We start from the raw sequence: 23,662 nt of genomic DNA, 5'->3' as shown, positions 1-23,662 counted from the left end.
TGTTCCTCTGTTGCACGCTCCGCTGCTGTACGTTCCGCTGCTGCAGCCTCTTCCGCCTCGAGCTGCACCAGCTTGTACAGCCCAGGGCATCCCCCAGGGCTGCGGCGACTAGCCCCACTCCCCCCACACACCACTGTCCCCATTGGTGGACAGCACCGTCGGGGCCTCTGGCCTTGATGCCTGTGCTACTACCGTTGCTGCCCTGGGCGGGCTGCCGGCGGGGGATGGATAAAAGGGGAGGCACCCATATGGCCGGTGTCACTGCAGAACCAGGGGCCATGGCGAATGGTCAGTGGGTGCGCAGCAAGATGGCTGCCTTGCAGGCCGCAGTGGGCGGTCCGTGCCTGGGCAATGCCCAGTCCCGTGGGCAGTCAGCCCGGCTAATCTGCCTGTTCCCCATCTCTCTCTCTCACACCACCCCCCCCCCCCACCCCCCCCCAACCACCACCAGTCGGGCCCGGCAACCCACAGTCACTCCTCTGTCTCCTATCTCTTCTTTCTCTCCCTCTTCAACCAAGATGCCGGTATCACGATTTTTAAAAGCACAAGTGAACCGACATGGCCCATCTGAAGAGGATAATCGCAGAGGCCCCAGAGAATACCGGGTCAGGCCCGCTAATGATATGGAAACGGTGTTTACTGTAGCGCGTTCGGAACGCATTGACGGTGCTGTCGAGGTGACGGAGACATGCGATTTTGTGTCAAATCTGCGCCAGCTGCGATTTTGGGATTGGAACTTATTCTCATCCAATCGCGTTTCCTGATTCCGGCGTCGGCCAACAGATAATCGTGCCTCATGTGTATTCTCTGTCATGCCTGTGTCAACCATTCCCATGAAAATAATGGTTGTAATGATGGAGTGTTCCTTAGTTTTGAACAAGATTGGCATGTCCCAACATTTTCTTCAATTTGAGCATCTAATCCTGGTCACAAAAATTAACTGTGTGCTAATTCCGTCATCCTCGCCAAAGCAGGATGTTCCAGGACATTACTACTCGAGCACGGAGGAATAAACACACTAATTCGTCGTAATAAAACTTGGTTCTGCATTGCCAACTCAAGTCTTCATGTGGTTTTGAGCTTGAGGTCTGGATGTTTTCTATAAACGTCTGACAGCATTCTTTTTTGGACCAAGTCCATCACCATCCCCATCACTGGATTAGTTCTTGTATATCTTTGAACTCGAGATGAAGTTGCAGGTACACTATCCACGAGAGAGAAATACAAAATATTGACGATATGTTCTTCATGGTCATACCTGACTTATAATGGCAATCATGATAAGGCATCAGCATTCACGTGCTGCTCTGACTTGCTATACTTGGTATCGTGAGTGTGTGCTGGCCATCTTTGCAATCAACTAGCTGCCTTTATACGGCCCAAAGATTGCAATCAAGGGTCGATGATTCGTCATGTGGGTTCCCTCTGGGTGTTCCGGTTTCCTCCCAAAACGACTAGGGGATTTTTCACAGTAACTTAATTGCAGTGTTAACGTAAGCCCACTTGTGACAATAATAAAGATTATTATTATTAAAAGGGTAAAATGACTCCTATAAAGGTAATATTGGACTGAAAATTATGCTCAAAGCTTTTTCTATTTGAGCGTAATTCATTTCTGCTCCAGTGAGACTGCAAAGCAAATGCTATTGGTCGTTCCTCCCCTGAAGGAATAATGTGCGAGACGACTGCATGAACCCCATAGGGAGTTCATTTTGGGATTACAATGAACCAACAGCTCTGAATGCATTTTCACGTTCTTCTGACCAGTGCCATTCCTGTTTGACACATAGCAAAGTGTGGAAAATCTTCAATCATGTTGCTAAATGCAGCACAAATTTATCATCATAATTAATCAGTGCTAAAATCGAATTCAATTGTCACATTTTGAGGTTGTGGTGCTTTTAAGATTACATTTTCTTCCGCTCCTTTTGTAAAACATTTTTGTCGATAATGTGACTAAGGTAATTTATAGATGACCTGAAAAAGTTGCATTTTTCTTTTTTAACACTCGGGTTATGGCTCTGTAACTGCTTCAGGGTAGCTTCCAAATTCACCAAGTGTTCCTCTTCACTCAAACCGGTGATGCGTATCTAATCTAAATAGCATTGCACTCCATTCAACCTATTTAGAAAAGAACCATGGATCTTTGAAAAAGAGCAAGCGCGGGTGTTATTCCAAAAATAAGTCTTCTGTAACGAAACAGATTGTTGTGCGTTACGATGGCGATGAGTGGCTGTGATTCAGCAACCACATTCATCTGCAGATATGCCTGTGAAAAATCAATTTTACTTAATTTCTGTCCTCCAGAAAATCCAGCAACAGTGGAAGTAAATAATACACACATAAAGCTGGGTTAATAGTTGTAGTAGTTTTGAAATTTTCCGCATGTTGCGCTGTATTTGGAGTGATCTTGAGCTTCATCCACTAATGGGTAGACATGATTAGATTGTTTGACTGTTCTTCTTCTTGCACCTCCTTGGTATAGACGTTTTCAGAGCCCAATATGCATGGCATAAAGCTAGGGGCTTTTCATAGTAACTTCATTGAAGCCTACTTGTGACAATAAGCGATTTTCATTCATTTCATCTCATTTTCATTTAATTTTCATTTCAATGTGGCCCTTCTTGCCAGTTTATTTGATTTACTCCAGCATTCCCCTGCTGAGTGTCCAACCTGTGTATAACGGTGATATCTTTGCACCAAGTATTTCTGGGTGCTAACTGTATTTTAAGTGGATTTGGATCTGAGATGGTTTTATGGTTTGAATGGAAATAAATATATCAGTTAAGGGTTGTTGTGTCACTGTATTGATTAGCATTATTTAAGGGGTAATTGTAAGCTATTTTCTTATGTGATAGGGATATTTTAATACTATACATATTCGTAAAAAGTTTGTTTTAATATACATATCCTTACTGGCATGGTGGCACATGATTAGCACTGCTGCCTCACAGCGCCAAGGACCCAGGTTCAATTCCAGCTTTGGGTGACTGGAATTTGCGCATTCTCCCCGTGTCTGCGTGGGTCTCTTCCGGGTGCTCTGGTTTCCTCCCACAGTCCAAAGATGTGAAGGTTAGGTGTATTGATCAGTTACCCCTTAGTGTCCAAAGATGTGGAGGTTAGATTGAGGGGTTGTTGGGAAAGGGTGGGGGAATGGGCTTGGGTGGAGTGCTCTTTTAGAGGGTTGGTGCAGACTCGATGGGCCAAATGGCCTCCTGCACTGTAGGGATTTTATGAAATCACTCCTGGAGTGAGGTATCCTTTCCCCTCAGTCTTACAAAATTAAAATAAAGTCTTGGGGTTTCTGTTGAGTATCCTAGGCACTGTTGGAGTCTGGTCCGGGATTGTAATGCAATTGGTAACTGACTGCTGGATGATCACTTGATGTCTGTAAGCACATTAGACTCCATTTTCTTGTATCATTTTGTTACTTGACCGAATATTCTATAAGTTTTGGAACTAAAATCTAGTTATTACGACATCAATTTAAGCATTAGTCAACCATAACAAGGCTGAGCTACCTTTTCAGAACATTTGTTGCCTTTTCACCTACTTGCTAAAGCTCCAACATACCGAGTTATTATCTGCTTTAAAAATGTACAGTGGGAGAAATGGGCAGGTACGAATCATTCCATTTTCAAATCAAGAGGTAAATGATGGCCTGAATTTTGCAGTGATAACTTGGCTTATATCAGCTCCTGACAGCAGCTTCTGAAGTCTGCTCATGTGCATAATAACATGAAAGTCCAAAAGTGATCCTTCTCCTGAAGGTGCACTGTTGAGGAACCCCCAGACTGAAGTGAATGGAGATATCAGTGAACTAATGAGAACTTGCAGTGAGACTACTGTAAGTACCCTTTGGGGAAAAAGTTGTTGAGCGAGGTGTAACTTTTTTTATGCGGCATGTTAAATTCATAATAACTTAAGTCGATGGCTCACCACCTAACTTTGAAAACCCTGTGCACAAAGCACAAGGGAAAGTGATGTTAAACTCTCCATTGAATGTGGCTGCTGAAACTTGACATCATTCAGAACAGCGCAGTCCTCTTGTTCGAAACTCCATCTACCACCATAAGCAGCCACACTCCATCACTAGTGTGGATTCTATACAAGATGCACTGCAGAACTTGCCTTGATCTACACATCTTTGTACATTTAAGGGGCAATTTAGCATGGCAAATCCACCTAACCTGCACATTTTTGGACTGTGGGAGGAAACCCGAGGACCCGGAGGAAACCCACGCAGACACAGGGAGAAAGTGCAAACTCCACACAAGACGGTCAGCCAAGGCTGGAATTGAACCCGGGACCCTTGCGCTGTGAGGCAGCAATTTGCTACAATGCTGATGTGAATCTTTGAAAATCTTTATACTTAAGAGTTGCATGTTCCAAATTTAAAAATGAAACTCGCCTTACTTTGATCTATATTAAATAAGAAGATGCATATCTATGTGGCATTGTTATACCTCTTCCTTCTCCGTCTTTGCTTTGCTCAGTGGTTGGATTTTGCAGTCAGCCATGAATGCCACCTTCTCTCGATGTTTATTTACTTCAACACTTGCTTCAAGGTTTGCCAGGTAGCTTAGTGTTGTTGGTATCTCGATTACCACGAGTTTGTTGTTAACCTTGGATCAATGTTCAGTTTTCTTTATAACCTGCAAAATTTGGAAAAGGTTAGACAATCTTAACAAATTCTAAACTTGGTCGTAACTTTTTCTTACCATTCCTATTAATCCAATCTCGATATGTAGAACCATTGTTACTGTCAAAGATATCCTCGTATATCTTGGTTTGCTATAATTAGCTATCTGGTAGTGCTGTCAGTGCCCCAAAAATGTTTTTGACAGAAGATTATGCAGAAAACTTACCCCCCCCCCCCTTTAAAATTGTGCTCAAGCCCTATGCAATTGGAATCTTATTTACCCATGATAATAACTGGAAACTGATGATTGTTTCATAGATTTATCCATTGTATGCCTTAAATCTCTTGTGATTAGTGTACAATCGTCATAAAATTATAAAGTACAGAAGCGGCTCTTTGGGTCATCAAGCCTGCACTGACAAAATAAGCTAATCTACACAAATCCCACTTGCCAGCACTTAACTCATAGCCTTGAATGTGATGACATTTCAAGTGCTCAGCCAAGCACTTTTTAAAGATTGTGAGGTTTCCTACCTCAACTACCCTCCAGGCAGTGCATTTCGGATTCTCACCACCTTGTGGGTCAATTTTCTATCCCCGAAATCACCTCTAAACCTCCTGCCTTTCACCTTAAAATTATACCCCTTTGTTATTGACCTTTCAACGAATGGGAACAGCTGCTTTCTATTCACTCTGTCCATGCCGCTCATAATCTTATACGCATCTTGAGTCCCCTCTCGGCCTTCTCCACTCCGAAGGAAATAAACCAAGCTTATTCAGCCCGTCTTCTCAGCTAAAATGCTCCAACCCAGGCAACATTCTGGTGAATCTCCTCTGCACCCTCTCTAGTGCAATCAGATACTTCTGACAGTGTGGTGACCAGAACTGAGCACAGTACTACAGTTGTGGCCTAACCAAGGTCCTGTACAGCTCTATCTTAACCTCCCTGCTCTTATAATGTATGCCACAACTAATAAAGGCAAGTGCCCCGTATGCCTTTTTAACTACCCTATTAATGTGTCCTGCTGCCTTCAGGGATCAGTGGACAAGCACCCCAAGATCCTGCTGTTCCTGCTTCCTAGTGTCCTGCCATTCATTGAATACTCCCTTGTGTTACTCCATCCAAAGTACATCACCTCACACTTTTTCAGCATTAAATTCCATCTGTCACTGTTCTGCCCATCAGATCAATCCGTCTACATCCTCCTGTAACCTAAGACCACCACCTTCACTGTCAACACTGAGCCAATCTTTGAGTCATCTGCAAATTTACTTATCAACACCCACCCCGCCCCACATTTTCATAGAATCATAGAAGTTCTACAGTGCAGAAGGAGGCGGCCAGGTGTCCAGTGGCATACCACAAGGATCTGTCTGCGAGTCTGCACTGACACTCCGAAAGAACACCCTACCTAGGCCCACACCCCTCGCTAACCCCGTAATCCACCTAACCTTTTGGATACTTAAGGGGAAATTTAGCTTGGTCAATCTACCTAACCTCAACATCTTTGGTTGGACTGTGCGTGGAAACCAGAACATCCGGAGGAAACCGCGCAGACAGATCCCTGTGGTGTGCCACTGGACACTGACCTCCAGTCACACAAACAGCCGTCTGTTTCACCTTTTCTCTCCTATCACTCAGCCAACTTTAGATTAAAATTGCCAAATTACTGCAGATCCCATCTGTTTTTACCTTCATCAGTCTCGCATGTAGGACCTTGTCAAAGGCTTTGCTGAAAGCCATATAAACTACATCAACTGCCCTACCCTCATCTGCACACCTGGCCGCCTCAAAAAATTGAATCAGATTTGTTTGGCAGGACCTCCCTCTGACGCCGTGCTGACTGTCCCTGATCAAACCATGCCCCTCTAAGTGGAGACAGAATTTTTTCCAATAGTTTCCCTACCACTAATTTGTGAGACTCTCTGTTCTGTAATTCTCTGGTTTATATCTACTACCCTTCTTGAAAAGCGGAACCACATTTGCTGTCCTCCAGTCCTCTGGCACCTCCCTGATGGCTGGCGAGGAATTAAAAATCTGTTTCAGAGTCCTTGTAATTTCCTCCCTCATCTCTCACTGCAGTCTGGGATACTACTCATCCAGACCTGTGGAGATTTGCCCATTTTTAAACCCATCAAAACCTCCAGTACCTCTCACTCCCTATGTCGAGCTGCTCAAGAACCTTACAGTCCCTCTGTCTGAATTCTGTGCCTACACTTCCTTCTCCAAAGTGAAGATAGATGTGAAGTACTCGGTTAACACACTATCAACATCATCCAGTTCCCTGCACAGATTACCCCCTTGGTCCCGAATGGGTCCTACTGTTTCGCCGGTTACCTCTTCCCCTCGATAGACTTAATGGAATATCTTGGGATTTTCCATAATCTTATCCTCCAGTGCTTTTTCATGCCCCATCTTTTCTCTCCAAATTGCTATTTTGAGTCCCCCCTGCACTTTCTGAACTCCACGAAGGCCTCTGTAGATTTGCTTCCTTTGTACCTGTTAAAAATCTCTCTCTTCCTTCCTAACCAGTCCTGGATATTCCTCGACATTCGGGGTTCCCTGGACTTGTTGTTCCTACATTTCATCCTGAAGGGAACATGTTGGACCTGTACTCTCACCAATTTCATTTTGAATGCCTCCCCCGTTCTGCTGTACATTTACCCAGAAGTATGTATTCTTAGTCTACACAGGCCAGATCCTATCTTATTTTAATAAAATTAGCCTTCCCCCAATCAAAAACCCTTTTTGTTTTTTGCAAACCATCTTTTTCCTTTGCTTAACAAATTTAAAACGTAGTGTTGTGGTCCCTATCGCTAACATGCTCCCGCACTTCTACCTCTAACACCTGTCTGACTTTGTTCTCCAGAACTAGGTCCAGCGATGCACCACCCCTTGGACCTTCAACATGTTGATATAAAAAGCTCTCTCTTGAGTACATTTCAAGAAATCTGCACCCTCTAAACCCTTTACAATGTGACTATCGCAATTAATGGTGGCGAAGTTGAAATCCCCTAATATAATTACTCTTATTGTTTTTACACACCTCGGTGAAATTGTCCACATATATGCTCTATTGCCCGTTGACTATTTGGTGGTCTATAATACATTACCAGTCGTGATGGCCCTTTTTTTTTTTTGTTGCTCAGCTCGACCCACAAAGCCTCATCAGAAGACCCTTCCAAGATAGTGTCTCCTTATTTCAGTAACTGACTCCTTAATTAATCATGCAACACCACCTCTTTTGCACCCTTCCATGAACTGAAGTTCCTATACCCCGGAATGTTGAGCTGCCAGTCCTGCCCCTCCCTCACTAACGTCTTTGTGATGGCAACAACATTATAGCTCCATGTGTCAATACCTGCTCTTCACTCATCTGACTTGCCTATGATAGTCCGAGCATTAAAGTAGAGGTCATCCAGTATTGCCGTGTTCCATTGAAACGCAACAGACTGTGTCCCTATTGCATTAACACTGTGTCCACTCGCCCTGTCGAACTAGTTTAAATCCCTCACAATAGTACTAACAAACCCACTTACAAGAATGTTTATCCCATCCCCATTCAGGTGCAGATCACCCTGCCTGTACAGGTCCCACCTTCCCCAGAAACTATCCTCGTGATCCAGAAATCTTAAATCTCCCCCCTGCATCATTGTCCTTCGATTTGAGGATGATGCCTACTCAGGATCACAGATTTCTACCATGAATCTTGTTATTGAACTGGCTGATTCTTTATCTGCATATCCTTGGAATTATGCCCCATTAGGTGGTGGAATCCTAGGTTTGCTTCCTTTTCTTATGCAGTCGCTCTGCCTCCTTGTTAAGGTGTTGTTACTCAACCCATGATGAAGCTTGATGGACAGTGCTGCCTTTCTGTATGATTGGCAATTAGCTCCGCCCCCATCATTAATGTCATTGCTGCTTCAAGGAGAGCTCGAGTTTATTTGAAGTGTTTCCTTTGTCCTCCCCTGAAACCTTGCCATTTGAGAGTTGAGAAAACGGAACTTGTTGCTGGAGAGTTTTCAGCCATCTGGACACAAGTGTCCAGTCAATTGAAGTTGATTTTGTAAGAGTTGCGCCTGAATGCTTGTGGAGTTGGCTTCGAGAAGGACATTAGTGTTTGTTTGGCGATTCTCCCTTTAATCTGGAGGATGTGGCAGAGGCATTGCTAATGAAATTTCTTCAGCACTCTTCTGTTGCTAACTCTAGATTTCACTGCACTACAACAAGTGTGATGATGGTAACTGCTCTGCACGCTTACAGCATTGGTTGGCTTGCAGAGGTCTTTCTTGTCAAACTCTCGCTACCGGAGTTTGAAGAAGGCCTGGCGCAGTTGAGCTGGTGTTGAATCTCCTCATCCGTGTTGTCCTTATGAGAGAGATGTCTGCCAAGCTTTGGGGAGCGGTCATCTTATTCCAGAGTGTCTTCGGCCGGAGGGTGCGGGAAGGGTGGAATATATAGTGACTGGATGGATACGAGTTTTGTTTTGACAACATTCAAGGACAGGTAGAGTTTTTGTGTATAAATTGAAGAGATTTTGAGTGACTTGCAAGCATGATGCAGAGTGGGCAACAAAACTCGTGATTTGCAAACTAGATCATGCTGTCTATGGCAGGCCAGTTTAATTTTTGCATGGAAAAGATTTCCATAAATGGTGTTTAGTACTGACACCAGGGGGCAGTGATTTTGTGTTAAACGAATAGCAATGTCAAGTAGATTGGTTGTAAATTGTATGGGGCTATCACATAGCATTGTTTAACCACGGTCTGAATTTTGAAGGTGTCTGTTTCAGATCTCTCGTTAAAAATAATTGCAATCATATCAAATTGAAGGACTTGTAGAATTGTGAAGAAGTTTCTTTGGACATCCAAGTCTTTGGAGCACATTCCACAGAGCCTCGTGATTTCTGTATCAAATGCTTTGCTCAAGTAAATGAACACAATGAAGTGTTTGTGGTGGTGTTTGGGGCATTTTGTTTTGGATTGGCCATGCAACAAAGGCCATGTTGGAGGTTTCTCCTGTTACAGACGCCTGGCCAGCCCTTAGCAGTGGCTAAGATGCAGGACTAGAATGGGTGGCACAATGGTTAACTCTGCTGCTTCACAGTATCAGGGACCTGGGTTCTGGCCTTGGGTGACTGTGTGAAGTTAGCACCTTCTCCCCGTGTCTGCATGGATTTCCTCCGGGTGCTCCAACTTCCCCTCTCAGTTCAAAGATGTACAGGTTAGGTGGATTGACCATGCTAAATTGCCCCTTAGGTGAGATTACTGGGTTACAGTGTGGGGGTGTGGGCCTTCGGAGAGTTGGTGCAGACTCGAAGGGCCGAATGGCCTCCTGCACTGTAGGAATTCTATTCTATTCTAACACGAGTTCCCATTAAACAGCATTTCAAAGGAACATGCAGCTCTGCTTTCATTCCACTACACAGACAGACAAAGGTGATGCTTGCATTTACGAAGCAATTTTTACTTCTGTTAGTGAAGTTCTTTCCGAACCCTTTCCTGGAACAGATATCCATGACACCTCTGGCTTTTCAAATCCTTCTCACTGTACCTCTTCAGTTTTTTTTCTGTCTCTCTGAGCTCCGTCCAGCCCCTCAAATAAATGTTCTCTCCTGGGGTCTCCAGATTTGAACCCAATTTCATTATCTTTGCTGTCTGATTTCCCATGCCCGTTTATATAAAAGAACCGAGCCATAGTACTGATATGCAACTAACCTCCCATTTATGGGCAAAAGAGACCATCCAACTCTGTTAAGGCTAATGGCTAGTCAAACAGGAGTGTCCCGAAGGACAATGGAGTTTGAGTGGTTTACCCTGGCTAAACCGGGCATCCTGTGTATTCCTACTAACGAGCTTAAGTCTGAATGGGACAATGTAACTCAGACCAGGTGTGGGCGTATCCCTCTGACTCCATGCTAGCAGTGTTTTCTCTTCAGTCTGTTTCACCCCTAAATTACCTGCTACACCTTTGATCCAATTTCTGGACGCCATTTCCTAATATCTCCCTCTCTTAACACTCTGCAAGGCTTAAAGCCAAACTGTGTCACACGGGCGACTTCTCAGACATCAGAAGTAGACGATTTAGGAGAATACATGTCAGGATTTTTCCTGCCATGAGCAAGAAGGCTATACCGTGAAGATTTGTACAGCATGATGGATGTTCCCTTGAACATAATTGCAGTTGTTGCGTTCCTGAAGTTGGGACTGGTGGGTGGGGGGCAGCTTCTCTTTCCTCTCAGATCCGGAGGATGGGTGAATGTAGTATTGATGTGATCAAAGCCCACCAGCTTTGAAGGTCTCGGCTACAATACAACTGGGGCTGTAGGTTTGTTTTTCATGCGTTTGGTTGCTTGCTGTTGCTCTCCCATCAATAGTGGTTCACTCGTGGATTCCACCACAGGGTACTGGGGTAGAGTAGCAGCTGCCACTGATTCATGGTTGAGGAGTTGTTCACGGTGATAGTGGAATTGTCATCCTCATGAAGCAAAACACCATGTAAGCAAAGGGGATTTTGTCCATTAACCTTGGTCTACAGATGACCCTGTCATCTTGGAAAAGCGTTGCATGTCATGATCCGCATATTGTTGGACCTCTCCGGCTTTGTCTTCCACCACATGCCCTTTCTGGATTTGACTTTGACACTAACCGTGACCTATTGGAATGCTGCTTTCTTGATTTGTTACCTTGTCTTCCTAGCCTTGACAGCATTTTTTTTTTTCTTTTGGGAGGACACACAATTGCAGCATAATTTTCATCAAACCAGTCCTTGTGACAATGATGCTCAAATCCCATATTCTGAGCACAATAATCAAATACAGTGAACCTTTTTTGATCGCACTGTTCCAGAATTGAGTTGGATGTATGAAAACCAAATTGGCGGTGAACTGCACTTGGAATTTCTCTCTTTAGTCAGGCTGCATTCAGGCTAAGGCATTGATAATCTTCCTCTTGGACTTTGGGGCTTTGTGGTGTATTGGTGCTATGTGGATATTCGTCACCGATTGAACAAGTCGATGACCTGACACTAGCCCGCCATAGAATCATAGAAAAGGTATAGCACAGAAGGAGGCCATTCAGCCCATCTTTCCCATGCTAGCATGAGGCCACCCAGGTGCCCTTTCTAATCCCATCTTCCTGCAACAGGTCTATATCCCTATAGCTTGGAGCACCTAAAGTTCAGGCCCAGTTACTTTTTAAAGGAGTTCAGGCTCTCTGCCTCTACTACCAACTCAGGCAGCAAATTCCAGACACCCACTACCCTCTATGTTTAAAAAAAAAAAAAAAAAAAAAGTTCTTCCTCATGTCCCCTCTACACCTTCTGCCTCTTATCTTGAATCTATGTTCCCTGTATCACTGCTCTATTCATCACACACATCTATTTTGGCTTTTAGCCGTTACTTTTTAGACAGTACCTTGGTCTTGAGGATGACTTGCTACCACTCTAGATTGATCGGTTCTACGATGGCCAAGTGCATGACAGGTAATACTTAAAGGGTCAGGTAGATGAGTTGTTTTGAGGTTTGTACGCTCTCTCCTATGTCTTGACTTTGCACCTGGGTGTTGCTGTTGAAGCCTTGCAATGAGTTTAGTATCTTCTCAAATGAGCCACCTCTATTTTGGTGTTTACAAGCTAGGAACTCCCTGCTGCTATTGAACCGCCTTTCTTGCTTTTGGATTTGGAGGATCATGTGAAGCAACTCCTGGTGCTATTTCTCTAGTGTTGGGCATGTTAGTTTGCGTAAGGATGCTACTGTTGTATCCTGTTGATTGCCACTGGATTTTGAGGACCTTGCAAAGATACCGTTAGTGGTGTTTCTCCAGTGCTTTGTTGTCAAATCTCCAAACCATATAGGAGTACAGGGATTACTGATGCCTGGTAGACCATGACCGTAGTCTCTGGTTTGAGTTCCGGGTGCTTAAATAATCTTTTCCTCAGTCGGTCAGAGGCTGTGCTCATGCATTAGTGGCAATGTTTAATTTCTTTGTCAACATTCCCATTACATTTCGTTGAGTACTAAATAATCACATTGAATTTAATCTGTCAAATATTGGTCTGGCTGCCTAAAATATCTAAAACTGGTTCTAAATCTAAACTGGCTCATAATTTTGTCTTGCCTTGTGCTCTTATGCCAACTGAAAATCTGGAGAATCTAGTATCCTGCCAAAGTTGTTAATTTTATTTTGAAAAATAGTGTGGGTGGCATGGTGGCACTACTGCCTCACAGCTCCAGGGAGCCGGGATCAATTCCTGCCTCGGGTGACTGTCTGTTTGCACTTTCTCCCCATGTCTGTGTGGGATTCCTGCGGGTGCTCCGGTTTCCTCCCACAGTCCAAAGATGTGCAGGTTAGGTGGATTGGCCATGTAGTGTCCAAAAGGTTAGATGGGGTTACTGGGTTACGGAATAGGGTGGAGGCGTGGACTTAAGTAGGATGTTCATTCCAAGGGCTGGTGCAGACACGATGGTCTGAATGGCCTCCTTCTGCACTGAAAGTTCAATGATTCCATGATTCCAAATGTGACTGCAGGTGTACTCTGACCGCATTGCAAAATGATTTTTTCAGTTTCTGGCAGTGGTTTGAAGTGTTAGGTGTTTTTGGTGTTACTGATGACAAGTGACCTAATTAAAGGTCTGTGGTATTGTACAAAAGAAGCTGTGGCATTTTGACTGTTCTTCTGAATTATTTAAAGAGAATAAACTAATATCCCCTGTGTTGCTGCTCACAGGCTGGAGTGTATCTGATATTAATGATAGAACAACTAAAATCTAATGCAAATTTAATACAAGAAATATGGTAAATGCAATTTTTTGGAAGACCTACCAGATTAAAATAGTATATACTTTAATGATGAAAGATAAAGACCATATTTAATCCCTCTGTGCAATAACTCTTTTAGGCTTTTATTCTCATGTTACATTAATTATTTTCTTTGTACCTCAGCTTAGATTTGCAATTTGAAAAAAAAGTTTAAATAAATTTAGAGTACACAATTATTTTTTTCCAATTAAGGGGCAATTTAGCATGGCAAATCTACTTACCCTGCACATCTTTGGGTTGTGGGGGTGAAACTAAGTAAAGCATTGGAGAAAAATTCATTTGTTTTTTAGGTTAAATCTCATCATTGTTGCTTGTAAATTCTTTGCCTGGCCATTATGATACACACGAAAGTATTGTAGCTGCAAAGGAGCAGGGTGTAAACTAGAACTTTCATGTTACACCTACTTGTGCATACACAGCCAGGATACATTTCTTGTCCAAATTCCAGACTGGTGTACAGAACTAGTTGGGGGAAAAGTATGCATGTTTTTTCAATATTGAAACTAATGTGAAGCAGTTTGAATGGTCAGTTTCATAGCAGTACTTGGTGGTTTGCAAATGATAGCGTGGGAATTTTTTAAAAACTGCTTTTTGTTTTTCTCCATCTGCTATTTTTTAAATAACATTTGTCAGAATGGTACTTGGTAAAAATATTTTCGCCAGTCACCTTACCCCTCCATGATGCATTACAGATGTGGCATCTGAAGATTATAACTTTTGAGGTGTGAAACTCGAAGGCCAAACATTGGAAATTGGGATGCAATCAAGACTAGTTACAGATTTGTATAGAACAAAAAAATGTATGTGCTGGAATGTGCTAATGTGCAATGACCAGTGATGTTTTCAAATTTGGAAATCTAGAAGTTCGAACTATAAATAGCTAGTAACCGTTTTGTTTGTTTCAGGTGTGAGTTAGTAGCGCAGATGACCAAAGTCGAAGATGAAAACAGCTCGAGCGATCAAAAGGTTCAATTAATCTCTCACAAGGCAGCTTTTCCTGAAGCAGGTATGACAGAAATGGATTGCTTACCTGAGGCGGGTCAATGCTTTTTCAAGGGCTCCCTTTGAGATATTCTTTTTTTTTAATAAAGCATTTTATTGAGGTATTTGTGATTTTGTAACAATAACAGAAGAAACAGTGTACATACAAATATAAACATAGTGCAAAGGCCGTCTTCCTCCCTCACAGGTCCCACCTTTGTTACACACTAATCTAAGCTAACCGTGCCCCCCTCTCTGCTTTAAAAAAAAAAAAAATGTTTATTCAAATTTTCCAACAGAATTTTTAACAACCCCCCCCCCCCATAACAAAAAGAAAGAAACACAAACACAACAGTCAAAAATTATACAAAACTTATACATTGGTTTTCCCCCATATACAGTAACCCCCCCATATGACATTCAAAGGTAAACATAGGGAAGCCCCCCCACCCCCCCACCCTTGGGTTGCTGCTGCTGCTGACCTCCTCCTAACGCTCCACGAGATAGTCTAGGAACGGTTGCCACTGCCTGAAGAACCCCTGCACAGAGCCTCGTAAGGCAAACTTTATCCTCTCCAGCTTAATGAACCCTGCCACGTCATTTATCCAGGCTTCCACCCTGGGGGGGGGCTTTGCGTCCTTCCATAATAACAAGATCCTCCGCCGGACTACCAGGGACGCAAAGGCCAGGATACCGGCTTCTTTCGCGTCCTGCACTCCCGGCTCGTCCAATACCCCAAATAGTGCCAACCCCCAACTCGGCTTGACCTGGACTTTCACCACCTTTGACATAGTCCTCGCGAAACCCCTCCAAAACCCATCCAGTGCCGGGCACGACCAGAACATGTGGACGTGATTCGCCGGGCTTCCCGAGCACCTCCCACATCTGTCCTCCACCCCAAAGAACCTACTCAACCTCGCCCCTGTCATATGCGCTCTGTGAGTAACCTTGAATTGTATTAGGCTGAGCCTGGCGCAAGAGGAGGAAGAATTAACCCTACTCAGGGCATCAGCCCACAGACCCTCATCTATCTCCTCCCCAAGCTCCTCCTCCCACTTGCCCTTTAACTCCTCTACCGAGGCCTCCTCCTCTTCTTTCAGCTCCTGGTAGATCGCCGAAACCGTGCCTTCTCCAACCCATACACCTGAAATCACCCTGTCCTGAATCCCCTGTGCCGGGAGCAGCGGGAATTCCCTCACCTGCCGTCTCACAAACGCCCTCACTTGCATATACCTGAAAGCATTTCCCGGGGGTAACCCAAACTTCTCCTCCAGCGCCCCTAGGCTCGCAAACGTCCCATCTATAAACAGGTCCCCCATTCTTCTAATCCCTGCCCGATGCCAGCTCCGAAACCCCCCATCCATCCTTCCCGGGACGAACCGATGGTTCTCCCAAATCGGGGACCAAACCGAGGCTCCCACCTCGCCCCTATGCCGTCTCCACTGCCCCCAGATCTTCAACGTTGCCGCCACCACCGGACTCGTGGTGTACCTTGTCGGCGAGAGCGGCAGCGGTGCCATCGCCAGCGCCCTCAGGCTCGTGCCCACACAGGACGCCATCTCCAACCACTTCCACGCCGCCCCCTCTCCCTCCATAACCCACTTACGGATCATCGCCACACTGGCAGTCCAATAATAGCCGCACAAATTCGGCAGTGCCAGCCCTCCCTGTCCCTAACTCGCTCCAGAAACACCTTCTTTACCCTCGGGGTCTTATTTGCCCACACGAAACCCATGATGCTCCTGCCTACCCGTTTGAAAAAGGCCTCGGGAATCATAATGGGAAGGCACTGGAACACAAAGAGAAACCTCGGGAGGACCATCATTTTAACTGACTGCACCCTGCCCACTAGCGAGAGTGGCAACACACCCCATTTTTTGAAATCCTCCTCCATCTACTCCACCAACCGCGTCAAATTGAGCTTGTGCAGGGCCCCCCAACTGCCAGCCACTTGGATCCCTAAGTACCGAAAGCTCCTTTCCGCCCTCTTCAACGGTAGGTCGTCTATCCCCTTCCCCTGGTCCCCTGGATGCATCACAAAGAGCTCCCTTTTCCCTACATTGAGCTTATACCCCGAGAAGTCCCCAAACCCCCTTAGGATCCGCATGACCTCCACCATCCCCTCCACTGGATCTGCCACAAACAGCAACAGGTCGTCCGCATACAGCGACACCCGATGTCCCCCCCCCCCCCCCCCCCCCCCCCCCCCCCGGACCAGTCCCCTCCATTTTCTGGACTCCCTTAATGCCATGGCCAGAGGCTCAATTGCCAGTGCAAACAACAAGGGGGACAGGGGGCACCCCTGCCTCGTCCCTCGGTACAGCCGAAAGTACTCCGACCTCCGCCGATTTGTAGCCACACTCGCCACCGGGGCTCTATAGAGCAACCTGACCCAGCTGATGAACCCCTCCCCGAACCCAAACCTCCGCAGCACTTCCCAAAGATACTCCCACTCCACCCGGTCGAAGGCCTTCTCCATGTCCATAGCTGTCACTACCTCCGCTTCTCCCTGCACCGAGGGCATCATGATCACATTGAGGATCCTCCGCACATTAGTGTTTACCTGCCTGCCCTTTACAAATCCCGTCTGGTCCTCATGAATCACCCCCGGGACACAGTCCTTAATTCTCGTAGCCAGCACTTTTGCCAGCAACTTAGCATCCACATTGAGGAGCGAGATCGGTCTATATGACCCACATTGCAGTGGGTCCTTGTCCCGCTTCAGGGTCAGAGAGATCAGCGCCCTGGACATTGTCGGGGGCAAGGTCCCCCCCTCCCTTGCCTTATTGAAAGTCCTCACTAACAACGGGCCTAGCAGGTCCATATATTTCCTGTAAAACTCGACCGGGAACCCCTCTGGCCCCGGGGCCTTCCCCGCCTGCATGCTCCCCAATCCTTTAACCAGCTCCTCCAGCCCAATTGGCGCCCCTAAACCAGCCACCTCCTGCTCCTCCACCCTCGGGAACCTCAGCTGATCCAAAAATCGTCGCATCCCCTCTTCCCCCACTGGGGGCTCAGATCTGTACAGATCCCCATAGAAGTCTCTAAATACCTCGTTTATTCTCACTGCACTCCGCACCGTATTCCCCCCGCTATCCTTAACTCCACCTATCTCCCTCGCTGCTTCCCTCTTACGAAGCTGGTGTGCCAGCATCCGACTCGCCTTCTCCCCATTCTCGTACGTCGCCCCCTGCGCTTTCCTCCACTGTGCCTCTGCTTTCCCTGTGGTCAACAGGTCGAACTCCGTCTGGAGGTTCCGCCACTCTCTGAGTAGTCCCTCCTCGGGGGCCTCTGCATATCTCCTGTCCACACTTAAGAACTCTCCCACCAACCTCTCCCTCTCCCTGCCCTCTCTCTTCTCCCTGTGGGCCCTGACGAGATTAGCTCTCCCCTGACCACTGCCTTCAGCACCTCCCAGCCTACCCCCACCTGCACCTCCCCGTTGTCGTTGGCCTCCAAATATCTTTCAATGCACCCCCACACACGCCCGCACACCTCCTCATCCGCCAGTAATCCTACATTAAGATGCCACAGCGGGCGCTGGTCCCTCTCCTCTCCTAACTCCAGCTCCACCCAGTGCGGGGCGTGGTCCGAGATGGCTATGGCCGAATACTCCGTTCCCTCCACTTTCGGGATTGGCGCCCTACTCAAAATAAAGAAATCTATCCGGGAGTAGGCTCTATGGACGTGGGAAAAGAATGAAAATTCCCTGGCCAGGGGCCTGACAACCCTCCATGAATCCACTCCCTCCATCTGGTCCATAAACCATTGATGCACAATCAATTACTCTCGAGACAAGGTGAGTCATAACTATTAGGCTTTAATCAGCTAGAACTGTACCCAGCAACTTTGATACAGAAAGTGAAGGCTGCTGGGACGGCATTGGTTCTTATACCCCGCCTCTCAGGGTGGAGCTCTGTACGTTAGCCAATGGTAGACTCCGAGGTCTAACCAATGGTCATCCACCTCTCAGGTACTGCAATACCTGGTATTACCACAGCCGGCCTCTTACCCGTCTTGGACCTAGAGCGATCCAGTGCTGTATCCAGCACTGTGTTGAAATCTCCCCCCCCCCCCCCCCATTCTCAAGCTTCCTACCTCCAGGTCCGGAATCCGACCCATCATGCGTTTCATAAATCCGGCATCATCCCAGTTCGGGGCATATACGTTTACCAGTACCACCCGCACCCCCTGCAACCTACCTCTCACCATCACATATCGACCTCCGGTGTCCACTACAATATTCATTGCCTCAAACGACGCCCGCTTCCCCACCAGTATTGCAACCCCTCTGTTCTTCGCATCCAGCCCTGAATGGAATACCTGCCCTACCCATCCCTTTCTCAGCCTAACCTGATATGCCACCTTAAAATGTGTCTTCTGGAGCATAACCACGTCTGCCTTCAGTCCTTTTAAGTGTGCCCCCCCCCCACACCCGGACTAGCCATCTCCTTTTCTAGGCCAGCCACGTGCCCGCGCCTCCCGCACCCTCCAGTCCCCAGACGGCGGACCCCCGCCCCGACCACCTCCTACTTCCAGCTCCCCTTTGGCCAATGCAGCAGCAACCCTATACTACCCCCCGCCTCCCCCTGCTAGATCCACATCTAATTTGCTCCCCCCATAACACTCCCGTAAGTCAGCTGACTCCTGACCCCGGCCTCTCCCGCCATTCCATCGACTCCCCCCTCCCTGGCAGTCAGTGTGCGCTCCTCTCCAGCACCGCCCATCCCGCCCCGGCCCCCACCCCCGTCCTTCTCTAACGCGGGAAAAAGCCCGCGTTTTCTGAGCCGGCCCCGCCCCCTCTGGCGCAGCTCCTTTTGCGGCCTTACCCCAATTCCCCATCCCCGGACCTCCACTCCCCCTCTTCCTTCGTGGGGGTCTGCCTCTCCAACACCGACGCCCACATTCTCCCACAGTCTCCCCTTCAAATCCCTTCACCCACCCCCATCCAGCACCCAAACCAAAAGAACATTCCCTAAATGTAATAAACACCATATACACTGTAAACATCCCCCCCACAACAAACCCTCAATTTGAGTCCACCTTTTCAGTCCGTATAAAGCTCCATGCCTCATCAGGCGTTTCAAAATACTGGTGCCGATCCTGGAACGTGACCCACAATCGCACTGGCTGCAGCATACCGAAATTCACCCCCTTCCGATGGAGCACCGCCTTAGCCCGATTGAAACCAGCTCTCTTCTTAGCCACCTCTGCACTCCAGTCCTGGTAGATTCGGATCTCCGTCTTCTCCCACCTGCTGCTCCGCTCTTTCTTGGCCCATCTCAGGACACACTTTCTGTCCATAAAGCGGTGAAACCTCACCACTACAGCCCTTGGCGGCTCGTTGGCCTTGGGTCTCCATGCTAGGACCCGGTGAGCCCCATCTAGCTCCAGGGGCCTCGGGAAGGCTCCCGCGCCCATCAGCGAACTGAGCATCGTGCTCACATATGCCCCAGCATCGGGCCCCTCCAATCCTTCGGGGAGACCCAGAATCCGAAGATTCTTCCTCCTCGACCTATTCTCCAGGTCCTGAAATCTTTCCGCCCACCTCTTGTGCAGCGCCTCGTGTGCCTCCACCTTCGCCGCCAGGCCCAAGATCTCGTCCTCGTTCTCTGAGGCTTTTTGCTGCACCTCACGGATCGGCGCCACCTGGGCCTTCTGGGTCTCCACTAGCTTCTCAATCGCCGCCTTCATTGGCGCCAGCATTTCGGTTTTCAGCTCCTCAAAGCAGCGTTTAAGAAACCCCTGCTGCTCCTGCGACCACTGCGCCCATGCTGCTTGGTCTCCACCCGCCGCCATCTTGTTTTTCCTCCCTCTCACTTTTCGCTGCTCCAAGATCTCTTTTTTCACAGCTCCACTCCTGGTCCAATCCATATAATGTCGGCGGGACCTTGCTGTCACCTTCCCACACTGGAAGCCGTCAAACAATTGCCGTTGGGGCCCCCCTAGAGAGCCCAAAAGTCCGTTCCCGGCGGGAGCTGCCGAACATGCGACCTATCTAGGCATGGCCGCAACCGGAAGTGCCCCCCCTCTCTGCTGACAGTTAATTTTCTCTAAAGAAGTCGCCGAACTGCTGCCACCTCCGGACGAACCCTGACATTGACCCTCTCAGGGCGAACTTGATTTTCTCCAGACAGAGCAAGCCAGCCATGTCAGTAAGCCAGGTCTCTGACTTCGGGGGCTTTGAGTCCCTCCAAGCTAATAGTATCCGTCTCCGGGCTACCAGGGAGGCAAAGGCCAGAACGTCTGCCTCTTTCTCCTCCTGGATTCCCGGATCTTCCGACACTCCAGAAATCGGCACATCTGGACTCCGTGCCACCCTTGTTTTTAACACCTTGGACATGACATCCGCAAACCCCTGCATGAATCCCCTAAGTTTCAGGCATGCCCAGAACATATGAACATGGTTTGCTGGTCCTCCCGCACACCTTGCACACCTGTCTTCTATCCCAAAAAACCTGCTCATCCGGGCATGCTGTCATGTGTGCCCGGTGAACGACCTTAAATTGTATCAGGCTGAACCTGTCACATGTTGTGGACACGTTGACTCTACTCAATGCATCCGCCCAGAGACGATCCTCCATCTCTCCTCTTAACTCCTCTTCCCATTTGTGTTTCAGCTCCTCGGTCTGCGTTTCCTCTGACCCCCATGAGTTCTTTATAGATGCCCGAAACCCTCCCCTCTCCCACCCATACTCTGGAAACTACCCTGTCCTGTATCCCTCTTGGTGGTAGGAGCGGGAAGGTTGAGACCAGCCTACGTAGGAAGTCCTGCGCCTGCTGGGACCCATTCCCTCCCGTCAACTCAAATTTCTCCTCCAACTCCCTCAGGCTTGGAAAGCTCCCCTCTATGAACAGATCTCCCATCCTCTCGATCCCTGCTCTTTGCCATCTCCGAAACCCTGCATCCAGCCTCCCCGAGGCAAACCGATGATTATTGTAATTTGGAGACCAGACCGATGCTCCCACATGTTTCCTCCATTGCCCCCAGACTCTCAGCCTCCTCCCCCCCCCCCCCACGGCCACGCTCCAGCGTCATCTTTTTTTTTTACTCATGGGGTCTTGCCCGCCCATACAAAGCCAGAGATCACCTTGTTTACCTGTTTAAAAATGGCCCGTGGAATAAAGATGGGGAAACACTGAACATCAAACAAGAATTTCGGGGGGACAGTCATTTTCACTGTCTGTACCCTCCCAGCCAGTGATAGCGGGAGCATGTCCCACCTTTGGACGTCTTTCTTCATTTGGTCCACCAGTCGGGTCAAATTTAGCTTATGTAGCTGTTAACGTTCCCATGCTACCTGGATGCCGAGATACCGAAAGCTTCCTCTACCACTTTAAACGGCAACACCCCCAGTCGCCCCTCCTGCCCCCTTGCCTGGATCACGAACATCTCACTTTTCTCCACGTTCAATTTATAACTCGAAAACCGGCCAAATTCCCCCAGAATCCTCCATAATTTCTCCCATCCCCTGTAGTGGGTCGGAAACATATAGGAGCAGGTCATCTGCATATGGCGAGACTGTGTTCCACACCTCCCCGAACCAGCTCCTTCCAGCCCCTTGAGGCTCTCAGCGCAATTGCCAGCGGCTCTATGGCTAGTGCAAACAGCAGTGGGGAGAGAGGGTATCCCTGCCTCGTCCCCCGGTGCAGCTTAAAATAGCCCGATGTCAATCTGTTCGTCCGAACACTTGCCACGGGCGCCTGATACAGCAGCCTAACCCAGTCGATGAAGCCCCGTCCAAATGCTAACCAAAACCCCCCAGCACCTCCCACAGATAGGTCCATTCCACCCGAACAAGTGCCTTCTCTGCGTCCATTGCGACCACTACCTCTATGTCCCTACCCTCTGGGGGCATCATGATCACATTCAACAGTCTTCTAACGTTGGCCGTCAACTGCCTGCCCTTAACAAATCCCGTCTGGTCCTCCCTAATCACATCCAGAACGCAGTCTTCGATCATAGACGACAAGATTTTGGACAACAGTTTGACGTCAACATTTAATAAGAAGATCGGTCTGTCGGACCCGTATAGCTCCAGGTCCTTCTCCTGCTTCAAGATCCGTGAGATCGTGGCCTGTGACATCGTCGGGGGAAGCACCCCTCTCTCCCTTGCCTCATTAAATGTCCTCATCAGCAGTGACCCCAGCATTCCAGAGAACTTTTTATAAAACTGCGTACCCGTCCGTTCCCAGGGCTTTACCCGACTGCATTGCCTTCAGCCCTTCTGCTATTTCTTCCATCCCGGTCAGGGCCCCAGCCCTTCTACCAGTCCTTCCTCCACCTTCGGGAGCCTCAGCTCCCTAACAATTGCCTCATCCCTTCCGGCCCAGCTGGGGGTTCTGACTCATATAGCTTGCTATAAAACTCCTTGGCCGCCCAGTTAACCCCTGCTGAATCTCCGACCAAGTTCCCGTCTCAGTCCTTCACTTTCCCAATCCCCCTGGCTGCCTCCCTCTCTGAGCTGCTGCGCAAGCATTCTGCTGGCCATCTCTTCATATTCATATGTCGCCCCCCTCGCCTTCCTCAGCTGCTCCACCACCTTCCCTGTAGTTAACAAGCCAACTCCGCCTGTAGCCTCTGTCGTTCCCTTAAAAGCCCTGCTTCTGGGGTCTCCGCATATCTTCTGTCGACCTGAAGTATTTCCCCTGTCAGTCGATCCGTCTCTGTTCTATGTACCTTCTCCCTGTGGGCCCGTATCGAAATCAGCTCCCCTCTGACCACCGCCTTCAGCGCCTCCCAGAACATTGCAGCCGAGACTTCCCCCGGAACTTCCAAATAGTTCTGGATACATTTCCTCACCCGCCCACACACCTCATTCGCTAACGGTCCGAAATCCAATTTCCAATGCGGGCGTTGGCCGCCCTCCTTGCTCACCAGTCAGTCCACCCAGTGCGGGGCATGATCCGAGACCAGCTGGATACTCAGTGTCCACTATCCCCGTCAGTAAAGCCCTGTTCAAAAGAAAAACCGCACATTGAAAATTCACACCTCCATCCCCCACCAGTACAAATGCAAACTTTAATTTACACAAATACGCGGCAGCTTCAGGATCGATACAGACGGCATTACAAATATAGCGCAAAAACAAAAACATTTTTTACGTGAACACAGTAGCAAAGTTCAAACCCCTCAGTCCCTTGCCAACCCTTTCCTTCTGGCAAAGTACATCGCTTCCTCGGGTGACTCAAAATAGAAGTGTTGCACCTCATAGGTGA

At 47.8% G+C, this 23,662-nt stretch overlaps 1 protein-coding gene across 1 annotated transcript in view; it reads left to right on the top strand.

Moving 5' to 3' along the window:
- Nucleotides 1–23,662, top strand: part of tdrd9 (tudor domain containing 9) — a 255,517-nt gene that overhangs the window by 79,469 nt on the left and 152,386 nt on the right. Inside the window, exon 2 of the mRNA XM_072489934.1 lies at nucleotides 14,368–14,468. Coding sequence (XP_072346035.1) covers nucleotides 14,368–14,468 — 101 coding nt within the window. The remainder of the gene's footprint in view (nucleotides 1–14,367; nucleotides 14,469–23,662) is intronic.

The sequence above is a fragment of the Scyliorhinus torazame genome, chromosome 2 (genome assembly GCF_047496885.1).
Source record: "Scyliorhinus torazame isolate Kashiwa2021f chromosome 2, sScyTor2.1, whole genome shotgun sequence".
Lineage (NCBI taxonomy): Eukaryota > Metazoa > Chordata > Chondrichthyes > Carcharhiniformes > Scyliorhinidae > Scyliorhinus > Scyliorhinus torazame.
Note: the sequence above shows the minus strand (reverse complement) of the source record. Positions and strands in the feature narration are given on the sequence as shown.